This window comes from Kogia breviceps, chromosome 19 (genome assembly GCF_026419965.1).
Source record: "Kogia breviceps isolate mKogBre1 chromosome 19, mKogBre1 haplotype 1, whole genome shotgun sequence".
Classification (NCBI taxonomy): Eukaryota; Metazoa; Chordata; class Mammalia; order Artiodactyla; family Physeteridae; genus Kogia; species Kogia breviceps.
This window is the reverse complement of record NC_081328.1, coordinates 8,042,946-8,063,130: the sequence shown is the minus strand read 5'-3', so window position 1 is coordinate 8,063,130 and position 20,185 is coordinate 8,042,946. Positions and strand designations below refer to the sequence as shown.

At 53.8% G+C, this 20,185-nt stretch overlaps 1 protein-coding gene across 1 annotated transcript; it reads right to left on the bottom strand.

The window, feature by feature from the left end:
• Positions 1-914: 914 nt before the first annotated feature.
• LOC131746010 (hydroperoxide isomerase ALOXE3-like) lies at positions 915-19,351 on the bottom strand. Its single transcript, XM_067021103.1, has 15 exons — positions 18,914-19,351; positions 18,087-18,291; positions 16,938-17,017; positions 16,268-16,392; positions 15,836-15,958; positions 13,212-13,315; positions 12,502-12,674; positions 11,625-11,771; positions 11,288-11,491; positions 11,108-11,194; positions 10,491-10,660; positions 9,811-9,935; positions 6,261-6,352; positions 5,486-5,656; positions 915-986 (listed from the first exon to the last, which is right to left on the bottom strand). The coding sequence occupies exons 1-15, from the start codon at positions 19,055-19,057 to the stop codon at positions 915-917; spliced, it is 2,022 nt and encodes a 673-aa protein (XP_066877204.1). The 5' UTR covers positions 19,058-19,351.
• Between the last annotated feature and the right edge of the window lie 834 nt (positions 19,352-20,185).

Below are 20,185 nucleotides of genomic sequence, written 5' to 3'. Positions count from 1 at the left end.
TAATGCCCTGGTTCCCCACCCACCTACATGGGAAATGGGAGCCAAGTATATTGATTTTTATTGAACTTACTCGGCTCAAGGACAAAAAAGGTGGGGGATGATAGTGGGGGTAGGAAAGAGCTGGAGAGAGACTCCACACACACACAAATACACACACACACACACACACACACACACACACACACACACAAGCCAGGGAGCCGGGCCCTGAGAACTACAGCTAAAGGTACAGGTAAGCTGGGCTCTAATTCTAACCCTCTCCCTAAAGATGCTGGGGTCAAAGTGGACCACATGACAGACCCAGGGCACACATCCTTCCTTGTCCAGTTTCCAGGCTCTTCCAAAGAAGGAAGTTGGATCGGGTTGGTCCTAGGGTGGGAGGAAAGTGGAAACAAAGAGTCAAAGTAGGAGAAGGAGTTTTGGAATGGGGAGGACTGGGAACGCGCCCTCAGAGTCCCAACCTGGGCCCAATGGGAGGAGGAAGAGTTTTCACAGAAGGCGGGAGTAGGCTAGGCTTTCACAGGAGCCTGCCCAAAGTAGGGCAAGGGGTGTTGGGGTTCCTTCCTTTTGAAGGGCCTGTTGTGCGTTTGACTTTAGCCAGCGGTTTCTCACCCTGGACACCGCTGTACTGGCAGCTCAGGGCCCAGTTCATGTGATGCTAGAGCCACCGTGGGTGGAAAAGGTCCCCACGTGCAGAGAAAGTTCAGGCTGACCGAGAACAGGGAAGACGCTAGAGCCTTGAGGACCCTGAGAAGCTGGGCCTCCTTACGCTTGGGCTTTCCGGGTGGTAGGAGGAAGGGGTTAAATGGAGACGCTGTTCTCGATGAGGGGAGGGTCCACGTAAGTATCGGGCAGCTCCAGGCCCCGGTTCCGCTCTGCTCCCGGATGTCTCGCGAGATCTGAGCCAGGCGGTTCTAGAAGATGGCGATGGTCCGGAGCGGCCTTTCCTCGGTGAAGTGCTCGTCCAGGTAGGTGCCCAGGGGCCGCTGGGAGAAAAATCAGGTGCGGGGTCAGGATGATGTTCAGGACGGGATGGAGAATAATGAAGGACCTCATTTGCCAGCAAATACAGGCTTCTAAAGGCGGGCGTGACCCAGCCACGGCTACTGTAAACGCAAACCCTACAAACCTCCAAACCACCACTCCAGCGAACTGCGCAGAGCAGCCTGGACGCCCGCAGCCCACGGGTCCCTAAAAAGGTCCCTTCCTGTGCCTGGGCCACTGCCCTATGAACTAAATACAACCACATTCAGAACACACCTGAAATCAACATAAACACGCCCAAGCAAGTTTGCCCAAGGATACACCTGTTACCTCACAGTTTCACAGATGTAAACCCCTGAAGACAGCCAGGTCTGAGGCATCTCCCAGTCAACCGCTGTTGCCAGCATAATCAGCATCACCATACGCTCGTGCTTTACAGCGTAGCCAATCACAGAAACGGCGCAGTGAACTTCAGTCAGTGCCATCCTGTGGCCGAACAGAACTGCCCCTTTGGGCTTGACCGCAATGCACAACCAGATCACCATCACGGTTCATGGGGCCAGTCTCCGAACCAGCACACACTGCTCATACAATACAACTGTTGCCAACAATCCTGATGTTTAAAATAGTCTTTGTCTTGTTCTATTGCGCCAGTGAAGCCTCCCAAAACACTTAAATCACAGCCTTGTTTTCTTGTCCCTGACTTTAACGACCTCTGTTGTTTCACCATGAGGACAATGTTTTCTGAAATATACTTTATCAAAAACGCCATAAGGGAGTTTCATCGTTTTTAATTTTTTTTTTTTTTTTTTTTTTGATGTGGACCATTTTCAAAGTCTCCATTGAATTTGGTACAATATTGCTTTTGCTTTACGCTTTTGGATTTTTTTTGGCGGTGGGGCATGTGGGATCCCAGCTCCCCTACCAGGGATCGAACCCACACCCCCTGCAGTGGAAGGCAAAGTCGTAACCACTGGACCACCAGGGAAGTCCTGGGAGTTTTATCTTATACTGAGTTTTTATTAGTAATGGCTGTTCTCATTTATCAAACGCTTTTTCAGCATATATTGAGATGATTATATAGTGTGTTTCTTTATTAATCTAAGGAAGTGTACTGTTAGGTTGCATAAGGTTGAACCAACCTTTCATTCCTAGATTAAACTAGATTTCATCATGATGTATTATTTTACTATTTACTGTTGGCCTTCACGGACTACTGATATATTTTTAAGATTGTTGTAGCTAAATGGAATGAGTTTGTAATTTTGTTTTCTTAATTACAGCTGATGTTGCAAGGGCTTTACATGGACCATCACAGCGGCACAACAATTCTATAAGACAGGTACTCTCATCATTCCTACTTTACAGATAAAGAAACTGAGGCTTAGAGAGCCCAATTATATATCCAAGGTCACATAGGTGGGAAATGTGGATCTGGGACTAGAACCTTCTACCTGAGACTCAATTCTCTTCTTAAGAGCACTGCCTTTGCCAGGTGCTGGTATCAGGGTTCCCAGTAAAATGATTTGGGAAGCTTCTACTTTTTTCTACACTTTCAAGCAGTTTGAACGATTTAGGAATTGTTTGTTCTTTGAAGATTTAATAGAATGTCCCTTTACAAGGAGAGGGATCAGATCTTTTACAACCTTTTTCATTTATGTATGGTTTTCACCTCTTATGGTTTTTTGTTTTGTTTTTTAGGTTTTCTTTAAAAAATCACTTATTTCATCTAGGTTTCCAAATTTATTTGCATAAAACTAAGTATTTTCTTCTCCTTTTTAATTTAAAAAATTTTTTTCAGTCTTCTCGAATATGTGGCTATATGCCTTTTACATTCCTGATGTTGTACATTTATGGGTTTTTACTTCTTGATTTGAATTGTCTCTGGTTTCTTTATTTTATCGGTCTTTTCAAAGAAGCAGCTTTATATCTTACTTACCAGATTGACATCTAATTTCCAAAACTATAGTGTCACTATTGATAAAGCAGAACACAGAAATATGATAGACTGGGTTCAAAGCCTACTTACTAGCTGTGACCTTGGGCAAACTGCTTGGTGCCTTTGAATCTCAGTTTTCTCCCCTGTAAAATGGAGCTACCGTTTATGGAACGCTTATATGCCAGTCACTGTCTTAAGCATTTTAAATATAGCTACTTATTTATTTTGTATTTTGAAATAGTGTACACAAGATAACCTGATTTAATGACGGAGGCATGATAGATCCTCAGAAAGTGATAGGTGCCATTATTGTTGTTGTTAGAACTTTCTGGGTTGAACTTCCCACTGGCTTATGAGAAAGGGAACTCTCCACTCTCGTCGTCTTGTGTACTCTTCCCTCTGTGCTGTGACATTGTGATTTATAATAAGAAATGTATATTTGGTCTTCTTTCCGTTCCTAGCACAGAGCTCTTAAAACCCTTATAATTTCGTTAAGTGATAGAGTGTTAAAGGTGTCTTTTGTTATTCATAATAAGCCCTTTTCAACCCCACTGGAGCTTATGTTAATGAGGTGACTTCTGGAAAGCCCTTGGGGTGGCCAGGTTGCCGGAGAATCAACCTTGTGATTAGAGGGTGAGAACTTTTTTCACCCCTGCAATCTCAGGGGAGAGGAGAGGGACTGAAGGTTGAATTAATAATCCCCAATGGCCAATAATTTAATCAATCATGCCTAGGTAAGGCAGTCTCCATAAAAATCCCTCATGTACAAGTTTGGAGAGCTTCCAGGTTGCTGCACACGTGGAGGTGCTGGGAGGGTGGTCGACCCAGAGAGGGCAGGAGCTCCACGCCCCTTCCCCAGCACCTCACTCTATGGAGCTCCTCCATCGGGCTGTTCCTGAGTTGTATCCTTTTAGCATAAGCCAGTCATCTAGTAGGTAAACTGCCTGAGTTCTGTGAGCTGTTCTGGCAAATGATCAAAACTGAGGAGAGGGTCATAGAAACCTCTTATAGATGGTTGGTCAGAAGCTCAGATGACAAGCTGGACTTGCGATTGGCACGTGAAGGGGGTGAGGGGGGTGGAGTGGAGGAGCCGTCTTGGGGGACTGAGCCCTTGACCTGTGGGATCCGACGCTATCTTCAGCTGGACAGTGTCAGAACTGAGTTAAGTCATGGGACACCCCGCTGGTTTCGGAGAATTGCTTGGGGTGGGAACCACCCCCACACATTTTCTGGCTGGAAGAATCGAGTTGAGAGTATCGAGAGTACCCACAGAGTGTTCTGTGAGTAGACATAAAGCAGAGAGAGCTTTTCCTTTATAACGGGCAGAAATGGGTGTCTCCAGATCCTTGGGAGGTGGGACCAGAGAGAAGCAGCCTCCAGGGACGAGTTCCTGCATTCCCAGGCGATGAGATGATAAGTTAAAACTTGTTAGAGAGAGAAACTCTGTGCCAAGTGGAGTCAAGCGGGAGAAGTGAGGATACCACATAATGTCAGAAAGCTTGGGGACACGGCCTGGTGGGCAGAGACATGACTGTAACCGGGTGTGTAAATGGAGGTGATAGTAATGGGTGATGAAAGGGCTGCTGCCCTGGCCCGGCCTAACTCAGCGCCTCCCTGCCGGCGTTCCTGCGTCCAGAATTGCCGCTCGCGTCCGTCCACACAGCCCCAGAAGCACCGTCGCGAAAACACAAATTTAACCACGTCACCCCAGGCTTAAACTCTTCAATGGTTCCCCTCTGTCCTGTGAAGAAATACTGCGCCCACACTCAGCCGTTTATGCTCCTGCAAACCCACCGACAAGCTCTCACCTTCACTTCGCTTCACTTGGTAGAGCCCTTCCCTCTGCCTAGAAACTAACCCTGCCCCTCTTTTGTCTGCCAAACCCCTCCATGTCCCAAAGGTTTCATCTGGGATGTCACTTCCTCCAAGAAGCTGTCCCAGGTTTGCCCAGACTTGGTCAGGATCCATGGGGCTCCATTCTCACCTCTGTCACTAGACTGTAAGCTTATGACATCAAGGTTCATAACTGCCCACCAGGCTCTGGCACATTGCAGGTCCTCAGGAAGTCCGATTGAATGGAGGAATTCATGAATAATTCCTACAAGACGGTGGTGCCCTTTTCCATTTTCCTGTGTGTCTCCCCAACTTGGCCACAGGATTCTTGAAGGCAGGACGTTCTCACCCAGTTTTATGAGCCTGGTGTCCAGCACTGTGTTGACGCATGGGAGGGATCCAGCAAATGTGCGCTGGATATCTGGGTGAATGGATGAGTGGTTGATGGACAAGTAAGTGGTTGGATAGACAGATGGACGGATAGGTGGATAGATTGGTAAACTGGTGAATTAGATGGAAGTTGTGCCCCGGCCACTAAACTGCTATTTGCTTCAGTGTATGTCTTTGGGGACCAACTGTCATTTCCTGAAGAAACTGAAGAACCCAAGGCAGCTCAGCAGTGGGCATAGATGCCAGCTGTCGGCTCCCAAACTCCCTGGGAGAGGTGCCACCACCTCCACTGCCCAGGCCCTGCAAATTCCCCCAACCCTCAGACACCCCCCCACACACCTGATCCTCGGGCTCTTGGCTGACCAACCAGAAGAGGAGGATGTTTTTACAGGTGGCGTTCACTTCTGGGAGGGTGTCTGGGTAACTCTTCCGGGTGGTGGTCCCCTTGGTCTGCGGTGGGGGCTGCCTCATAGATGACGGGGCATTGGGCATCCAGGCCCCACAGTCATGCTGTGGAGACCCCACCCCAGTGGAGTCGGTTGGCCAGAGGAAGAGGACTTTCTCCCTCCTCAACTCTCTCCCTCCTCCTGCACCTGCCACCCCAGATTTTGCAGCTGGGAAATAAGGGGGTCGTGGAGAGGGAAGAGAGTGAGGGGTGTAAGGTCGAAAGTTCCAGAAGGGTAGCAGGAGCCTGGGTCACTGCTTGTCACTCCCCCCGCCCAATGTTCCAGGACTGGGTGGAGTGAGTCACCTAGGAGGGAGGAGGACCCAGAGTCGAGGTCACCCGAAAAGTGGGTCTTGCGTTGGCCTCCCACACAGAGCAGCCTGCTACTGCACTTGGCTGCGGCCCATCCGAGACAGGAGCCACTAAGTTCCCCTCCTTCCACAACCCACCTCGAGTCACCATTACAGGCTTGGACCCAGCTCCACCCCAGTCATCATCCAGCCCCAGCGCTTCACTCCACCCAGTTGCCACTCCAACCCCCGCCCTATTCATAAACCCATCACAGCTCCGACCCTCCCATGCTCTCAACCCGAACTCTGGCCTCACGTCCATTGCTGGGCCTAATCTCGCGTGACCCAGTGCCCCCAGGCCCGCCCTCTGCAGCCTCACCTGCCCACAGTTGACGCGGCGGTGCTGGGCGGAGCAGTTGAAGGTGACTGCAGTGCGGAGCTTGACCAGCTCTCTCGGGCTGCATGGGAAGCCTGCGTAGGGGAGGAAGGGAAGAGGGTGCAGATGGAGGGGACCAGATTCCCCAGGGCTGGGGCTCAGCGCAGGCAGAGAGTGAGCCATGCGGACTGAACACGTGGCCACCGCTGTCTTTAGACAAGGATTAGGGTTGGGCTGAGGTTAGGCATGGTCATCACCAAGGTGTGGTCTCTGAAGGGGGTACTGCGATGGGACCGGAAAACGCCCGGCCGGCAGAGTCACAACCCGAGAGCCAAGTACGTTCAACGTGACAACCAAGCTGCCCCTCCCTGAACGCCAAGGCACTTCTTTCTGCAGCCCATATTAGTACTTACTGACTTAATTCTCCCCAGTTCACCAAGAGTTGTCTGAGCACTCAGGAGCAGATCCTGCACTGCTGGGTTTAGTGGCGGAGACAGATGGCCAGAGAGAGTGCTACTTATAAGCTCGCAGTGCTGGAAGCAGAGGGAAGCGTTAAGGCCAAGACTTGGCTCTTTGAGGAGAGGGCAGGCAGGACAGGCTCGGCACTCGGGCTGGCGTGGTTAGGGGAGACTTTCCTGGAGGAAGAGAAGGGGCCTCCCTGGGTAGAAGAATGGGTGAGCTTTGAATGGAAAAAAGAAGACAGAGGAAGGAATTTTCAAGCTCAGCCCTTGGTCCTCTTTTCTCTGTACCTCAGTGGTCTCATTCAAGACTGTGGCTTTAACCACCTCCCACTGGTTGAGGATTCCGAAATTCACATCTCTCCTCCTCCTGGCCCCCGAACTCTGGACTCAGCAGCGGGTGTCAGCTACTACCTGACACCTCTGCCTGAGTGTCTATGAGGCATCTCAGACTTGCCACCTGCCAAGCCTAATGCTTGACTCCCTACCCCGCATGCTCCCCAAACTTATCTCCCCCTTCCCCACCAGTGGTCCCACTTCGGTGCTCTCTGTCCAGTTGCTCCCGCCAAAATCTGTGCACTGGCTCCTCTCTTTATCTCATACCGCACATGTCAGCAAATTCTTGCAGAAGTCAATCTCGTCCCATCACCTCCAGTCTCCATACCACCCTGTCTCCATCATCTTGCTCCGGGATGAATCTAACTGCTTCCGCCTTTGCCCCTGACAGCCTGTTCTTCACGTGACCGCTGGAGTGAGTGATCCTTTAGAATCATAAATCCAATTATGTCACCCCTAGCTAAAACCCACTAAGGGCTTCCCACCTCACTTGCCTCGCCATGGCCCTACTTGATCTGGCTCTCATTCCTTCTCCAACTTCATTTCCTTCCCTACTTTTCTCCCTCTGACTCAGCCATATGGGTCTTCTGATTCCTCAAACCCACCAGCACACTCCCACCTCAGGGCCTTTGCACTGACTCCACCTCTGCCTGTACACTCTTGCCCTGGTTATCCACAGAACTAGCTCTCTCCCTTCCTTCACATCTTTGTCAAACATCACCTCTTCAGAGACTTCCCTGGTGGCGCAGTGGTTAAGAATCCGCCTGCCAATGCAGGGGACATGGGTTCGAGTCCTGGTTTGGGAAGATCCCACATTCCACAGAGCAACTAAGCCCATGTGCCACAACTACTGAGCCTGTGCTCTAGAACCCATGAGCCACAACTGCTGAGCCCATGCCCCACAACTACTGAAACCCACACACCTAGAGCCCGTGCTCTCTGCAACTAGAGAAAGCCTGCGAGCAGGAACAAAGAACCAACACAGCCATAAATAAATAAATAAGTTTATTTTTTAAAAAAATTACCTCCTCAGAGAGGCCTTCCCTGAGCATCACTAATAGTGAGACAGCCTGACGTCACATGCCTCCCAATATGATGCAATGCGGAGAACACAACATCACTGGAGAAATACTCTTGCCCAAAACATAACGTTTAGGTATTGCTTCTGGTTGACAAAAAACACAGGGGGTAGAGGAATGACATCATGAGGAAGCAATTAGATAAATTTGGAAGGTGAGACATTCTGCAGAACAACTAGTCCTAGCTTTTCAGTAGCCCTTGTGAGATGTCACGTGATTTCAAAAAGGGTGGAGGGGCCTGTCCTAAAGTGAGAGCGGCTTTAGAGTCAAAACAAACAAAGGTGTCCTGTGGTCCTTGACTGGCTCCAGAATCAACAGGATCAGCTGAGGGAGAATGGGACAAGTGAGGAAATTTGAATGTGGACTAGTAAGAGGGTGACGTTGGAGATTATTGTCAATTTTGTTAAACCTGATGACAGCATTGCGGTTGTGTAGAAAAGCGTCATCGTGGTTTTGTTTGGGGTTTTTTCTTGAGATGCATATCAGTTAGGGGTAAAATATGAAATGTGTGTAATTTGCCTTAAAAGACTTCAGCAATAAGCAAAAGCGACAGCTTAATCAAATATGGCAAGATGTTAGGAACTGTGTCTAGGTGGTGGGTAAATGGGTGTTCATTACATCATATCCTATACTTTTCTATATGTTCAAAATTTTGTTTAAAAATACAGCTGGGACTTCCCTGATGGTCCAGTGGTTAAGACTCCGTTCTTCCCCACGCAGGGAGTGCAGGTTTAATCCCTGGTTGGGGAGCTAAGATCCCCACAGGCTGCACAGAGTGGCCAAAAAAAAAAGAAAAAAAAAAACTTTGGAGCCCATTACAGGTAGGGCTACACCAGCTGTTCATTCTATTTCCTGGTGACCTGAGACCACGCCTCCTTCCCGGGTCTCCCCCCCGCCCCCCCCCCCGAGATGGAAATTCCTCTGGGTGGCCATCAAAAGTGCTCAGTCAGCTAAAAGTCACGTCCCTGCTGAGAGAAGACATGCCAGGCAGTGCGAGTCTTCCACCCTCCAGGCCAGGGCTGGGACGGGGAGGCAGCAGAAGCCCTGAAAGAAGTGGGAGCTTCTGAAGGACACGTCCTCCCTGGAGCAAAGGGACGACTTTAAGGAAGGGAGGACTAAGCAAAGGAGGCCTGAGAGGCGGCCACTGGTGTTGGTGGGTCTCAGAGGCCACTCTGGCAGTGTCAGAAGAGGGGAGAGTTAGGGGCCAGTGACAGGTGTAAATAAGGAGGAGTCAGGCAGCAGCAGTACCAAGCTACTCCATGAAGCCAAAAGTGAGAGAGGTTGGTGGCTGGAGGGGCCACCTGGCAGGCCGGGCATAAGAGGGTATGAGAGAGGATTCCAGAGTCCTTAGTACTTGCAGCTGGAGATGGCTCCTACCACATGGCGTGACTGATCCACAGACCTCAGCAAGCGGAGGTGAATGGGTGGTAAAGGTCGAGCAGGGACCAGACAGGCACCATGTAGTGGCTGAAAGCAAGGGCTTTGGAGATATTGGGCGCCGGCTCTCGATCCTGCCACTTACTACCTGTGCAGCCTTCTGGGCCTGTTCCTTATCTGTTTGGTGGGGCTAACAACAGCCTGCACTTGCAAGGCTGGTCAGTGAATAAGAACTGGGTCATGGTAGGGCCAAGGGGGACAGTGCGTTATTGGGAGTCTGGTTGGAGGATGGGGAGGGGATACCTGAGCTTTCCCGGCCCAGGAACGACTGAGCAAAGATCTCTCCAACCCAGGCCTGCAGCTCCGAATGCGTCTGCTGTACAGACGCATCACTGGGGTAACAGTAGCCCACGATTTCTGAGACAAAACTGTAGGAAAGAGATGTCCCTGCTATGGCAGTGACCTTGGGCTCAGGCCTCGCCCAAAAACCAAGGCCCACTGTTGCTCAGGCCAGGGAGAGCCAGCCGCCCGGAGTCCACTGAGAGAACATGGGGGTTCAGCGGGGACCCCCAGATTCAGTTGGAACCCCAGTGCCCAGGCTTGCCTCAAGTCTCACCCCCACTCCAGAGAGGCCACCGAGGAAAGCCTGACGTGCTGAGTCACCTCGCCACTCAGCACCCAGGAGAAGGGAAGACCTGCCCATCTAAAGGCCCCAGCCCACACCTAGCTGTTGCTGCTGCCCTGACTCCTCTGCCCGCCCCATCCTTCGGGTCCTCTGCTCATTCACACACAGCCCAGCCCCTCCTCAGCCCCTGGCTATCTGCCATTTCATAAGGAACCCCAACCGCAACTCTCACTCTTGAGGTGCCCCACGCTGGGCCTGAGCACACCTGAAACCCCCAGCATCGAGCGCCCCAGCCTGCGTGAGCACACAGGTCCACCATGCCCCTGGGCCAGATTGCCTGCAGGTTCCGGGCCCACACCTCTCTATGGCCACCCAGATCTTCAGGCTGTCGTCTTGGTGATGGTAGTTGGGGATATCCAGGACGCCACGGGCCCGCAGGCTGTCCAGAAGGCAGAAATTGGTGTAGGTAAAGTGGGCCAGACGGGTGCTCATGAGGTAGAGGAGGACTTGCCTCCCCATGGACGTGACCTGAGGACAGAACACAGCTGGGCTCCCGGACCGGCCCATCCCCCACCGCAGTGCCTGGGGATGAGATTGGTCTAGTGACTCAGCAGAGGGCATTTTAGTTAATCGAGCAGTCCAAGACCAAGGATCAAATACCCTTGAGAGCACGACATGGGCTGCGCAGGTTGCGGCCTTACTATGTGCGTAGGCGGTAATCCTTAGGTACGTGGGAACTAGAAGAATAAACTGAAGGCCAGGCAGGCCGGGAGGGGAGCGCCGACGCAGGGTCAGCGGGCGGCTGTGCTCAGGCCGGGGTGCCTTGCCCAACTCAGGAGCCTTTGGAACCCGAGCCCGAGGAGGTGGGGCCGATGAGTGGGATCGAAGGGAGGGAGACAGGGTTTGTGGGCGGGGCAAGGTGCCCTCGGGAAGGAGCCCCCTGGAAGGGGCGGGCGGGGAGCCGGAAGGCCGCACCTTGTCCACAAGGCCCTCTGGGTTGAGCAGCGTGGCGCGTGCGATGGTGTTCACCTGCAGCGTGTAGCGAGGGTGCGGAAGCAGGCGCTGCGAGCGGGTTGAGATCACAGGAGCCGAAGGTCAAGGGAGAAGGCCGCCCCGGTCCCGCTCCCTCGGGCCCCGCCCGGGGGTCACCCAGACCTTGTAGATGGGGTGGCAGAGCGGCAGCTGACGCAGCGTGGCCACCGCGAAGGCCTCGCACAGCAAATGCGTGCACAAAAAGTGCGTGTTGTTCTCGTGCACCAGGAACTCCGAGTTGCACACCCATGTCTTGGCCAGCAGCCAGTCCCAGTCGGAGTCAGTGGGCAGAAAAATGGGGCTGTCTGGCCCGGGGGTCTGGCCGAGCTGCGTCCAGGAATAATAAGGGGGTGAGGCCCTAGACTGCTAGTGTGCCCCTTGAGGCCCCGCCCCCGAAGCCTCGCGCCGCCCCCCGCCCCCCGCCCCCCCGGAACCCCCCAAAGGCCGGCCCCAGGCTCACCTGGATGGCCAAGGGCACCAGCGCCCCCTGGGGGTTCAGCCCCAACAGGCAGAGCGGGGAGGCCGAGTACTGCGGGCGGCCGTTTATGCAGTGGACGGACGGGACCTCTGCCAGGATCCAGTAGTCCGCTAGGAAGATGTGCCCCCTCTGGGGTTGCACGGAGCCTTGGAGTGCTCTCCCCGCCCGCGCTCTGCTTCCCTCCGTTCTCCGGCCACTCCCACTCCAGCCTGGGTCTCAGTAATTATTGGTGGCTGCACTAAAGGCCAGTGTTGGGTACCCCACCCTTCCCAAAATGTCCGGAATGAGGTCCAGCAGAGTCCTCCGTTGTGCAGCCTCTCACCTGGCTTCCCAGCAGCTTGGACAAGCCAGCATCGTCTCCCCCTTTCCCCATACCTGGTCCTTCCTATTCTCTCAAGTCAGATGACTTCATTGTATCCAGTATCAGCAGAATGAGGGGACTCCGCCAACCCCACCTCCAGCCTCCTGGAGGATGCATGAGGGCTTGACTGCCCCCAGAGAGACTGGCCGCCATCTCCTCCCACACCCTCAGAGTTTCTAGTTCTCAAGGATCGTTCTTGCTCCGTCTAGTGGTGCTGCCTTTGGCCTGTCCTAAAACAGCCTTCTTCGGGCCTCAGCACCTGCGGTCTTGGAGGCCCCAGAACAGGGACAGGGCCTCCTCCTCCAGGCTGTCATGCTCATTCATACCACTTAAGCGGGCCCCATCTCATACCTCAAGCCTGAGCCCCATCTGGCTCTCATCCGTATCTGCTCTACTTAAAGGCGCAGGGCTGGGGGATGAGGCCTGCAGGCTGGATGCAGCCCTCCCACCCTTATACCCTCCATACCCATCCCTTCTCCCTGCTGACAGCTCACCCACCTCTAGTTCTGTCTGCGGGCAGGTGCCTGGTCCCAGCGAGGGGGCCACCATGCCATTGGTGGCAGGCAGCTTGCTGGGCAAATTGGAGAGGCAGTGGAGCATGACAGGATCGACACCGTTCAGGTACTGGTATCCGAAGAAGTGGTCTTCACACCAGTGCTCAGTGACGTACTCTAGGGGACAAGAGAGGGGGGCCATTTGGGCTGGAAACCGCCTCACTAGATCATGCTCAACCGAGCCCTTTGCTCATCACCGTGGTTTAGCCTTTCCTTCCAGCAGTCCTATGACAGTAGGTATAATTATATCTTCAGTTTAACACTGGACACTGAAATTCGAAGAGGTAGAGTGACTTGCTCAGCTGGGTGGCAGAGCAGGGATTTGAACCGAAGTCTGGCCCCAAAGCCCAGAACTCTCGGTGGCGGGGGTTGGGGGAGAGAGGCAAGTGCATCTGATCACGGTCAGGACTCCCTAAGTGACCCTGACCCTCTCTCTGTCCCCACTCACCTATTCTTGTCCCCTCCCAGAGGGAGGACAGATTGGTTCCTGAGGGGAATCTGGGAGATTGCCACCAGTGAAGCCGGGAACCCCTCCCTCTGGGATCCAGCAGTCCCCCTGCGAGGGCCGGAAGAAGGCCCTTTCCTAGGATGGGGCGGAGGGGTCTGAGTATGGGGTTGGGTGGAGGACGGACGTCTCTGCCTGGCTCTGCACACCTGAGGTGAAGGTCTTGTGGCAACATATGATATTCCGGACGTCATCCAGCTTCTTCCAGGAGCTCTTGTGGTCCAGCAGCCCCCGAAGCTTCATGCCCGAGGACCTGTGGGAGGGGAAGTGGAGGTGGGCAGGGGGGCTAGGGGCTGCCAACGGCACTGTGCCCCCAGCCTGGAGGCCTGGAGGGATCTGACGAGGTCAGCGCTCAGAGAAGAGGTACCTAACAGTCCACATGGGAGTAGAGCCTAGAGGCTACTTGAGGCTTTGTAGGGGTGACTGCGCATGTGTGTGCAGAGGTGGCGTGCAGGGTGCAGACAAGTCTCCTCGTTGGTGTTCCGTCCTGCTTTCTCCACGCTCTCAGCTTGTTGTCGCAGACCTTCCCTGGCTGCCCTCCGCCCACACGACAAAGCCCCAGCTGCTAAGGCTGCCTAGGAAGCTCCCCACCAGCTGATTTCTCCAAACTTTCTAGCTTTTTCTCCCACCCTGTGACTAACCAAGCCAGTCACAGCCTTCTTGCTGAACGTAGCCAGAGACGTACTTTGTACGCCGAACTGGTAAAAGTGGGCTTTGCCAACCTGCTTTGTGCTTTGTGGTCGTCGGTACCGTTTGCATTTTTTTACGATGAGCATGTACTATTTTATGATCAGAAAAAAATGCTTGAAATGAAGTCAGCTTTCTCCCCTGTCCAGGGCTTTGTTTAAGCTGTGCCTCTCCTAGAAAACCTTCTGCTACATCTCCACCTAGTATCAAACCTATCTGTTCTTCTGTGTGCATCTTAGATGCAAAGCCCTTCATGAAGCATGGCCTGATGGTCCCCCAAACACACACCTTGTGTGTATCTTTCACAAAATACCCATGACTTCCTTCGTTACATCGTTAACCCTTAAGTACATCACTCCCTTTATTATCCTACGGTGTACTCAAATCAACTCCTTGTATACTGTGGGCTCCTCAGGGCCAGGACTGGGCTGTATATGCCTGACACACCCAGTTCGTAATAATGGCTCACTAGCTAGGCCAAGTCAAATGGAAGGGAATGGAACGTGGGACAGGCGGGTTCTGGCAGCTGGTCAGTAAGGTGGGCTGTGGAAGGATGCTGGTGTCCCGTGAAGAGTGTGGGCACCTGCAGAGGGCGCAGGGGCCTTGGTAACCTGACGAGCCCAGGGACAGCTTCCGACGTGCTCACTGAGCCGCTCACTCCGCCTCCCGTGGGTCTTTGCTGAGCGCCTGCCCACTCAGGACCTGGGGACGGGAAAAACTGGGTGGGAGCTTGGTCATTACAGCAGAGGCTGAGCAGGCAAGAGAGAAGAGAGAACAGGCCTTCCTTCTCCAAGGCCTGCCACACACGTCCTTCAGGACACCCTGCAGTCACCTCACACGAAAGCCCAGTGACTCCGTCCGCTCTGTAAGTGACCAGATGGCTGCCAAATGCCGGCTCCGCTTCCCGTCGGCCCTTCCCTGAGCCTCACACAGGCTGTCCACGTGGTCTCCTGGGCCCTCCCTTGGCTAGACCCGCACATCCATCCGGGGACCACCTCAGGTGACTCTACCTTCCGGGATGCTCCCCTGGTCCCTTAGCCCTGCCAGGGCCTCTCAGCGGGTCCTTGTCCTGAAGCCTGAGCCCGCTGTGTCTGCCTGTGCACCCCAGTCCACTGTGGACACACTCAAGCTCCATCCTCCGCCTCACCTCTGCATCCCCTCCCGCTAGTGCTTCTCCAGAAGAACCGTTCTGGCACCAAAGCCCAGGACACGAGGATCCGGCTCCTTGCCCTGGCCTCCTCTGGGCCTCCTAGTGCAGCCCCTGCGCAGATGGCCGAGCCCGGCACTCCTCCTGCCATACTGACCTGGGTCTGCCCAGGACCCACCCACTCTCCCCTCACTGATCCGCCCCCACCGCCGCCCAAAGCTTCAGTCCCACCTGTCTCCTCAGCAACCACCTCCTGAGCCCCACTGACCCGCCTCCTCTAGGCACTAGGTGTCAACTGTACCCCCTCCAGCCACATCACACTCACAACCTCAGACTTGAGCTGCTTGTGACCCCTCCGATTGCTGATTACCTGTGCTGCACGTCTCCCCAGGGAGACTGTGAGTTCCTCCTGGCCAAAACTATATCCTAATACTACTCAGTAACCTCTGTTGAGAGATTATTTTGTGCTGGATGTTAGCTCATTGAGGTCTCCCCCACACCTATGAGGTAGATATGAATATTATTTTCATTTTACAAATGAGAAAACGGTTTAGAGGCTAAGTGAAAATCAAGGTCATAAAGCTAGAAAGTTTTGGTCTGGAAATTGAACCTGAGGTGACCTGACCACCTCCTTAAATCTTAAGGGCCGGGCCTCTCTGGTCCTACTCAGCATGGTCCCACCAACAGTGCCTGGGCCCGTGCTCTGCTGTGAGTAGGTGCTCAATTAATTCCATTGATTTGAGGAATGGAAGGAGAAGGGGTAATTAAGAGCAAAGAGGTGGTGATGGGGAGCTAGAGAATGGAGTTGCTTAAAGAGAGAGCGGAGACGGGGTGGTGGGACAGGGAGAGGGGGGACTGGGGCAGAGACATGCATGTGCATCAAAGGGACAGAGGCTGAAGGGAGAGTGAACAGGAGTGCCGAGGGGGCAGTGGCCTCACGCAGGGATGGCATTGAAGAGCAGCCGGGTTGTCTTGGTGGCCGAGTAACGAATATTGGGTTCCATGGACAGCAAGGATGGGATGTCCATTTTCATGGGAAAGCCAGGCAGGTACCTATTCCCACTTCCGGGGTGGGGTGGGGGGCAGAATCACAGAAACCAGTCAGCAGGGCCTGCAGCCCACTCCCCTTAATTCTTCTCCTCCCTCCTCCCCCAGAGGCCCCAGGCCTCCCTCACTCCAGGCTCCTTCCCTGCACTCTCCCCTCCTCTCTGCCAGACCCCAGGGGCCATCCCCACACATTCTTCTCCAGACACTTGAATTAAACTGCATTTGTCACAGATCCTGCTTTCCAGGCTGCCCACCCAGTCCTCACAACAGACCGTTCACTTCACGCCCCTCCAGCTTCTTTCCCAAATCTCAGTTCACCCTCACCTGTCACCCAGGTCTGCACAAGGCACCGTCTTCATCAAAGCAAATTTCTTATCTGACTCCACCTCCTCAAAGCTGCTGACGTCTAGTCTACAATGCCGGGGAAGCCAGGGGCGCAGACTTGCCAGCTTCCAGGGGAAAGAGGTCAGAGGTGGCAAGTGAAGCTTAGGGTAAACAGGAACCTCAGCTTTCAAAGACGTGACTTTAAAACTCCCAGAAACCACCCATTTCCTGGGTAGGTGACAAAGAATTAAAGTTTTTTTTTTTTTTTCCTGAAGGCACTAAGCTTCAGATCAGGTTAGCATTTGAGGATGACATGAATGTCCACACTGGTTTAGAGTTGGGTTTGTGTTGAGATCAAGATCATAGCTGGTTTGGGGGTGAGGCTGAGGATGGGCTGAAGTTGGTCAATCCTAAGGTCATGTCTGGTATCTGGGTCACATCAAGGACAGCTGGGGTTGAGTGTGGGTTCATTGATGTTGTTGGAACAATTGTCGGTACTGGCATTTTGGGCCTGGACTCAGGGTCAATATTAGATTAAGGTTAGGTTTAAATGAGGGTCGTGATCAGAGCTGGGCCCCCAAAGTTGGAATTGAGTTTAGAGTTAGTACCAGTCTGATTAAGGATGAGGTCAGATTAAGGTAGCAAAGAAGTCAAATTAGGCCACCCTCACCCGGTAGCATTCCTGTCGGGCCTGGAGTTTCCATTTCCTGTGATCCAGGAGGGGAAGGGAGTCCTGACAAATAGTTCTTGCTGTGAGGAATGAAAATTACTCATGGGTAAGTCTCTTGTCAAATGACACCTCCTCCAGCATGCCTTTCCTGAACCCCCCAACCCTTGAACCCAATCCCTCAGTGACACAGATTTCCCACATTCTTTGTGCATTCATCAGTAGAAGGGATTCAGGACAACCTCACCCCCAAATTATAACTATCTTCCTAATTGTTTGCATGTTTGACTCCTTGGGGGCAGAAGTCACGTCCTATTCATTTTTTGTATTCCCAGCATCCAGCGTGGTGCCTGACACCGTGCATATAATATGCACTTGACAGGGGACTGATGAACGAATATATTTTGTGAAGTGATGGGTGGATGTGCTGTGATGACAGATGGGGGTTCAGAGTGAAGTCTATGAGTAACTCACAGTATTAGCAAGGGTGATGTTCACTCGCTTCACCCTGACCTAGAACATCATCTCTCATGCCTAAGACTCATCTCCACGCTTGGACTCGCCTTAGTCTTGCCTCTGCAGATGAGAGAGCTGCTCAGGAGATATGGGGGTCCAGGGGCTGAAGGACCTTCAGCCCAGCAACCTTGAAACATCCCCCAAATTCAAGAAAGAATCTGAACAGCCCCTCACAAGGATTTCATCCATACCAGAAAAGCCAGTGGTAGTGGCCGGGGCCTCTCCAACTAAATTCTCTAAACATTCAGGGCTTCTCCGCCTGTTGAAATTCAATAACTCAGCTTGCAGGTTAATTCCTCTCAGAGGAATTGGCTCTGGGGAAGGGCAGAGGGTGTCAGTGGTGAGCACATACATCTGTGTGTTTGTGTGTGTGTCTCTGAGTGGTGTGAGTGTGTGTAAGTGTGCGTGCCGAGTCTCTGTGTGTCCCGGGGTGGGGGGCGGTAAATACTGCCCAGAAAGCCCCTGCATTTCAGGGCGTTAGAGGCTTATATTTTCAGAAAGCACCTACTTGGGAGCCCTGAGTTCCAGTTACCCTAATTCCAGCCCTATTCCCTACACCCTGGGCTCTTGTGAGAGCTCCCCCTGATCCCAGCAGATGTCTTCTGCAGCCCAGGCCAGCCCCTGCCTCTGGCCCACCTGTTCCTGGTCGAAGCTCTATGGTGCAGTAGCCCTCTATCCACTGATAGCAGGGAAAGTGGCAAAGAGTACCACTGGGGGTAGTGACGCAGATACGGCTGCAGTACCAGGAGTCCTTGGGGAAGAAAACGTAGCGCTCCTTGTGGAGCCACAGCAGCAAGAGCTCGCCCAGCTCCTCTGAGCAGCGTACCTTGTACTTCTGCAACTGGGGGGCAAGAGAGCAAGCAGTTGAGAAGCAAGGAACTGCCACCGTCATCCTTGCGCCTTGAAAAGCGCATCTACACCGACACCTAGCCTGACATATAAGCCCGAGCTGACCATAACCCATGTGGTGCCTTTGCATGAATTAGAAAAAGGCATCCTTCATCCAGGCAGTAGCAGCCATGGCGCTGCAGGAGCTCTGTGTGAGCAGAGTGGATTCTGGCTCTCCCTAGCCCCCTTGGAGCCCTCACCTTATGTAGGCCACCAGCAAACAATCTTGGGGCCTGGCAGAGGCAGGTGGACCCCTTCCAGAGAAGAGGAAACCCAGGCTCAAAGAGGGCAAGCGCCTTCCCCAAAGCCCACCTTCAGTTATTGGAGGAGGAGCTAGGAAGCCAATGGAATTCTCCGGAGCCCCTACTCAGGGCTCCTTCTCCACAGCCCTGCCTGGATAGGGTTTATCATCCCCAGAAAAGACAGGGACCAGAATAGGGGTAGTGACGAGGTCAGGACCGGCATCCTGAGTTCTGCAGGATTTGATGAGCTCTGGAGGAAAGAACTTCCCCTCCTTCAGGGTCCCCTGTCCGCCCTGCCCCTCGGGGTGGCTCCTCCCTCTCTCCTCCACTCACCGATCCAGGGGCGAAGTCCCTGCTCACGAGATCCAGCAGCCGCTTGGGGCTCTCACCCCATGTGCCCCCCAGTGTGACAAAAATGTCCAGTGTGCTGGCCATCAGGTAGGGACCAGTGCCCACACACACGCGGTACACGGCCATGATGGGAGGGAAGGAAGGATGCCCCCGGCAGCCGGCCTGGAGGAGCTGAGCCGCAGGCCAGGCAGGGCTGGGCTGCTGGGCTGCTGAGCCGCTGTGTCAGAGCCTGGGGGGCAGGATAGGCCTTTGAGGAAAAGTCCAGCTGTCTCTGGGATGCTCTAGGGCTCACTCGCTGGCTCGCTCTCTCCAGAAGCTCTCTGTTGTTGCTAGCTGAGGGCTCCCTCTTCCCGCCCACAGCCTTTCGCCCTAATAATTGTTCGTTTGCATCTGGCATAGCCGGTCCCTCTGACTGGCAGGACCGGGTTCACCCAGATGATTATCAGGAGCGCGGGTCCCACTGGGAAGGGAGGGACCTGATGCCGAGAGGGACACTGGGATTAGGTAACGCCTGTATGACTGGGACACTGATCTGCTCCTGGTCAGGGGCCGACTGATGCTCTGGGGCCGTTGTCCACCCACTCCCCAACTTCCCCCAAGACTCTTTCATCCTCTCTCTCAGCCAGAACTGGCCACAGGGCACCCGCATTCCTACTTGTGAATCATCCATATGAATCACTGTACACAAGTGAGCCGTAAATCACACGTGACTACAGCCACACGCGAGTCGGACACGCATCTCTGCACACTGCATAGGGGTCAGAAACAGCCCTCTTGTCACCTCCTAAACTCGGCACCACCACCCCCAAGCCCGGCCCTCTGGTGTCCGCGGTCCTTGGCACGCCCGATCTCAGTCTCTCGCTTGCAATAGGGCCGGTTTGGGGACCGAAGTGGTCTCCGGGCGCACAGCATCTGAAGGCCCCATGTGGCCTTCATTCCGCTCCGGGCCGCCCTTGGCCTTGGGGCGGTAGGCGGGAGAGCCCAGGTGCGTGGGGTGCCTGGGATCTCGGTCATCCGGGCTGGGAAGAAACCGCTCCTCGAGGGAAGCCCGCGGCCGGCAGCGCCCCCGTGCTGCCGATACCGACACAGCACTCCCCTAGCCTCAGCGGCGCTCCAGCCCCCGGCGTCCTAATAGGTGCGGCCGCTGTACGGAGGGGGTCCTATAAAGCGCAATCATCCGCCATTAGCTTCACCGGCTTACTCGAGGTGCGTTCTGTAGTCACCTGCGCGCATGCGTACAGTACTCTCTTTCAG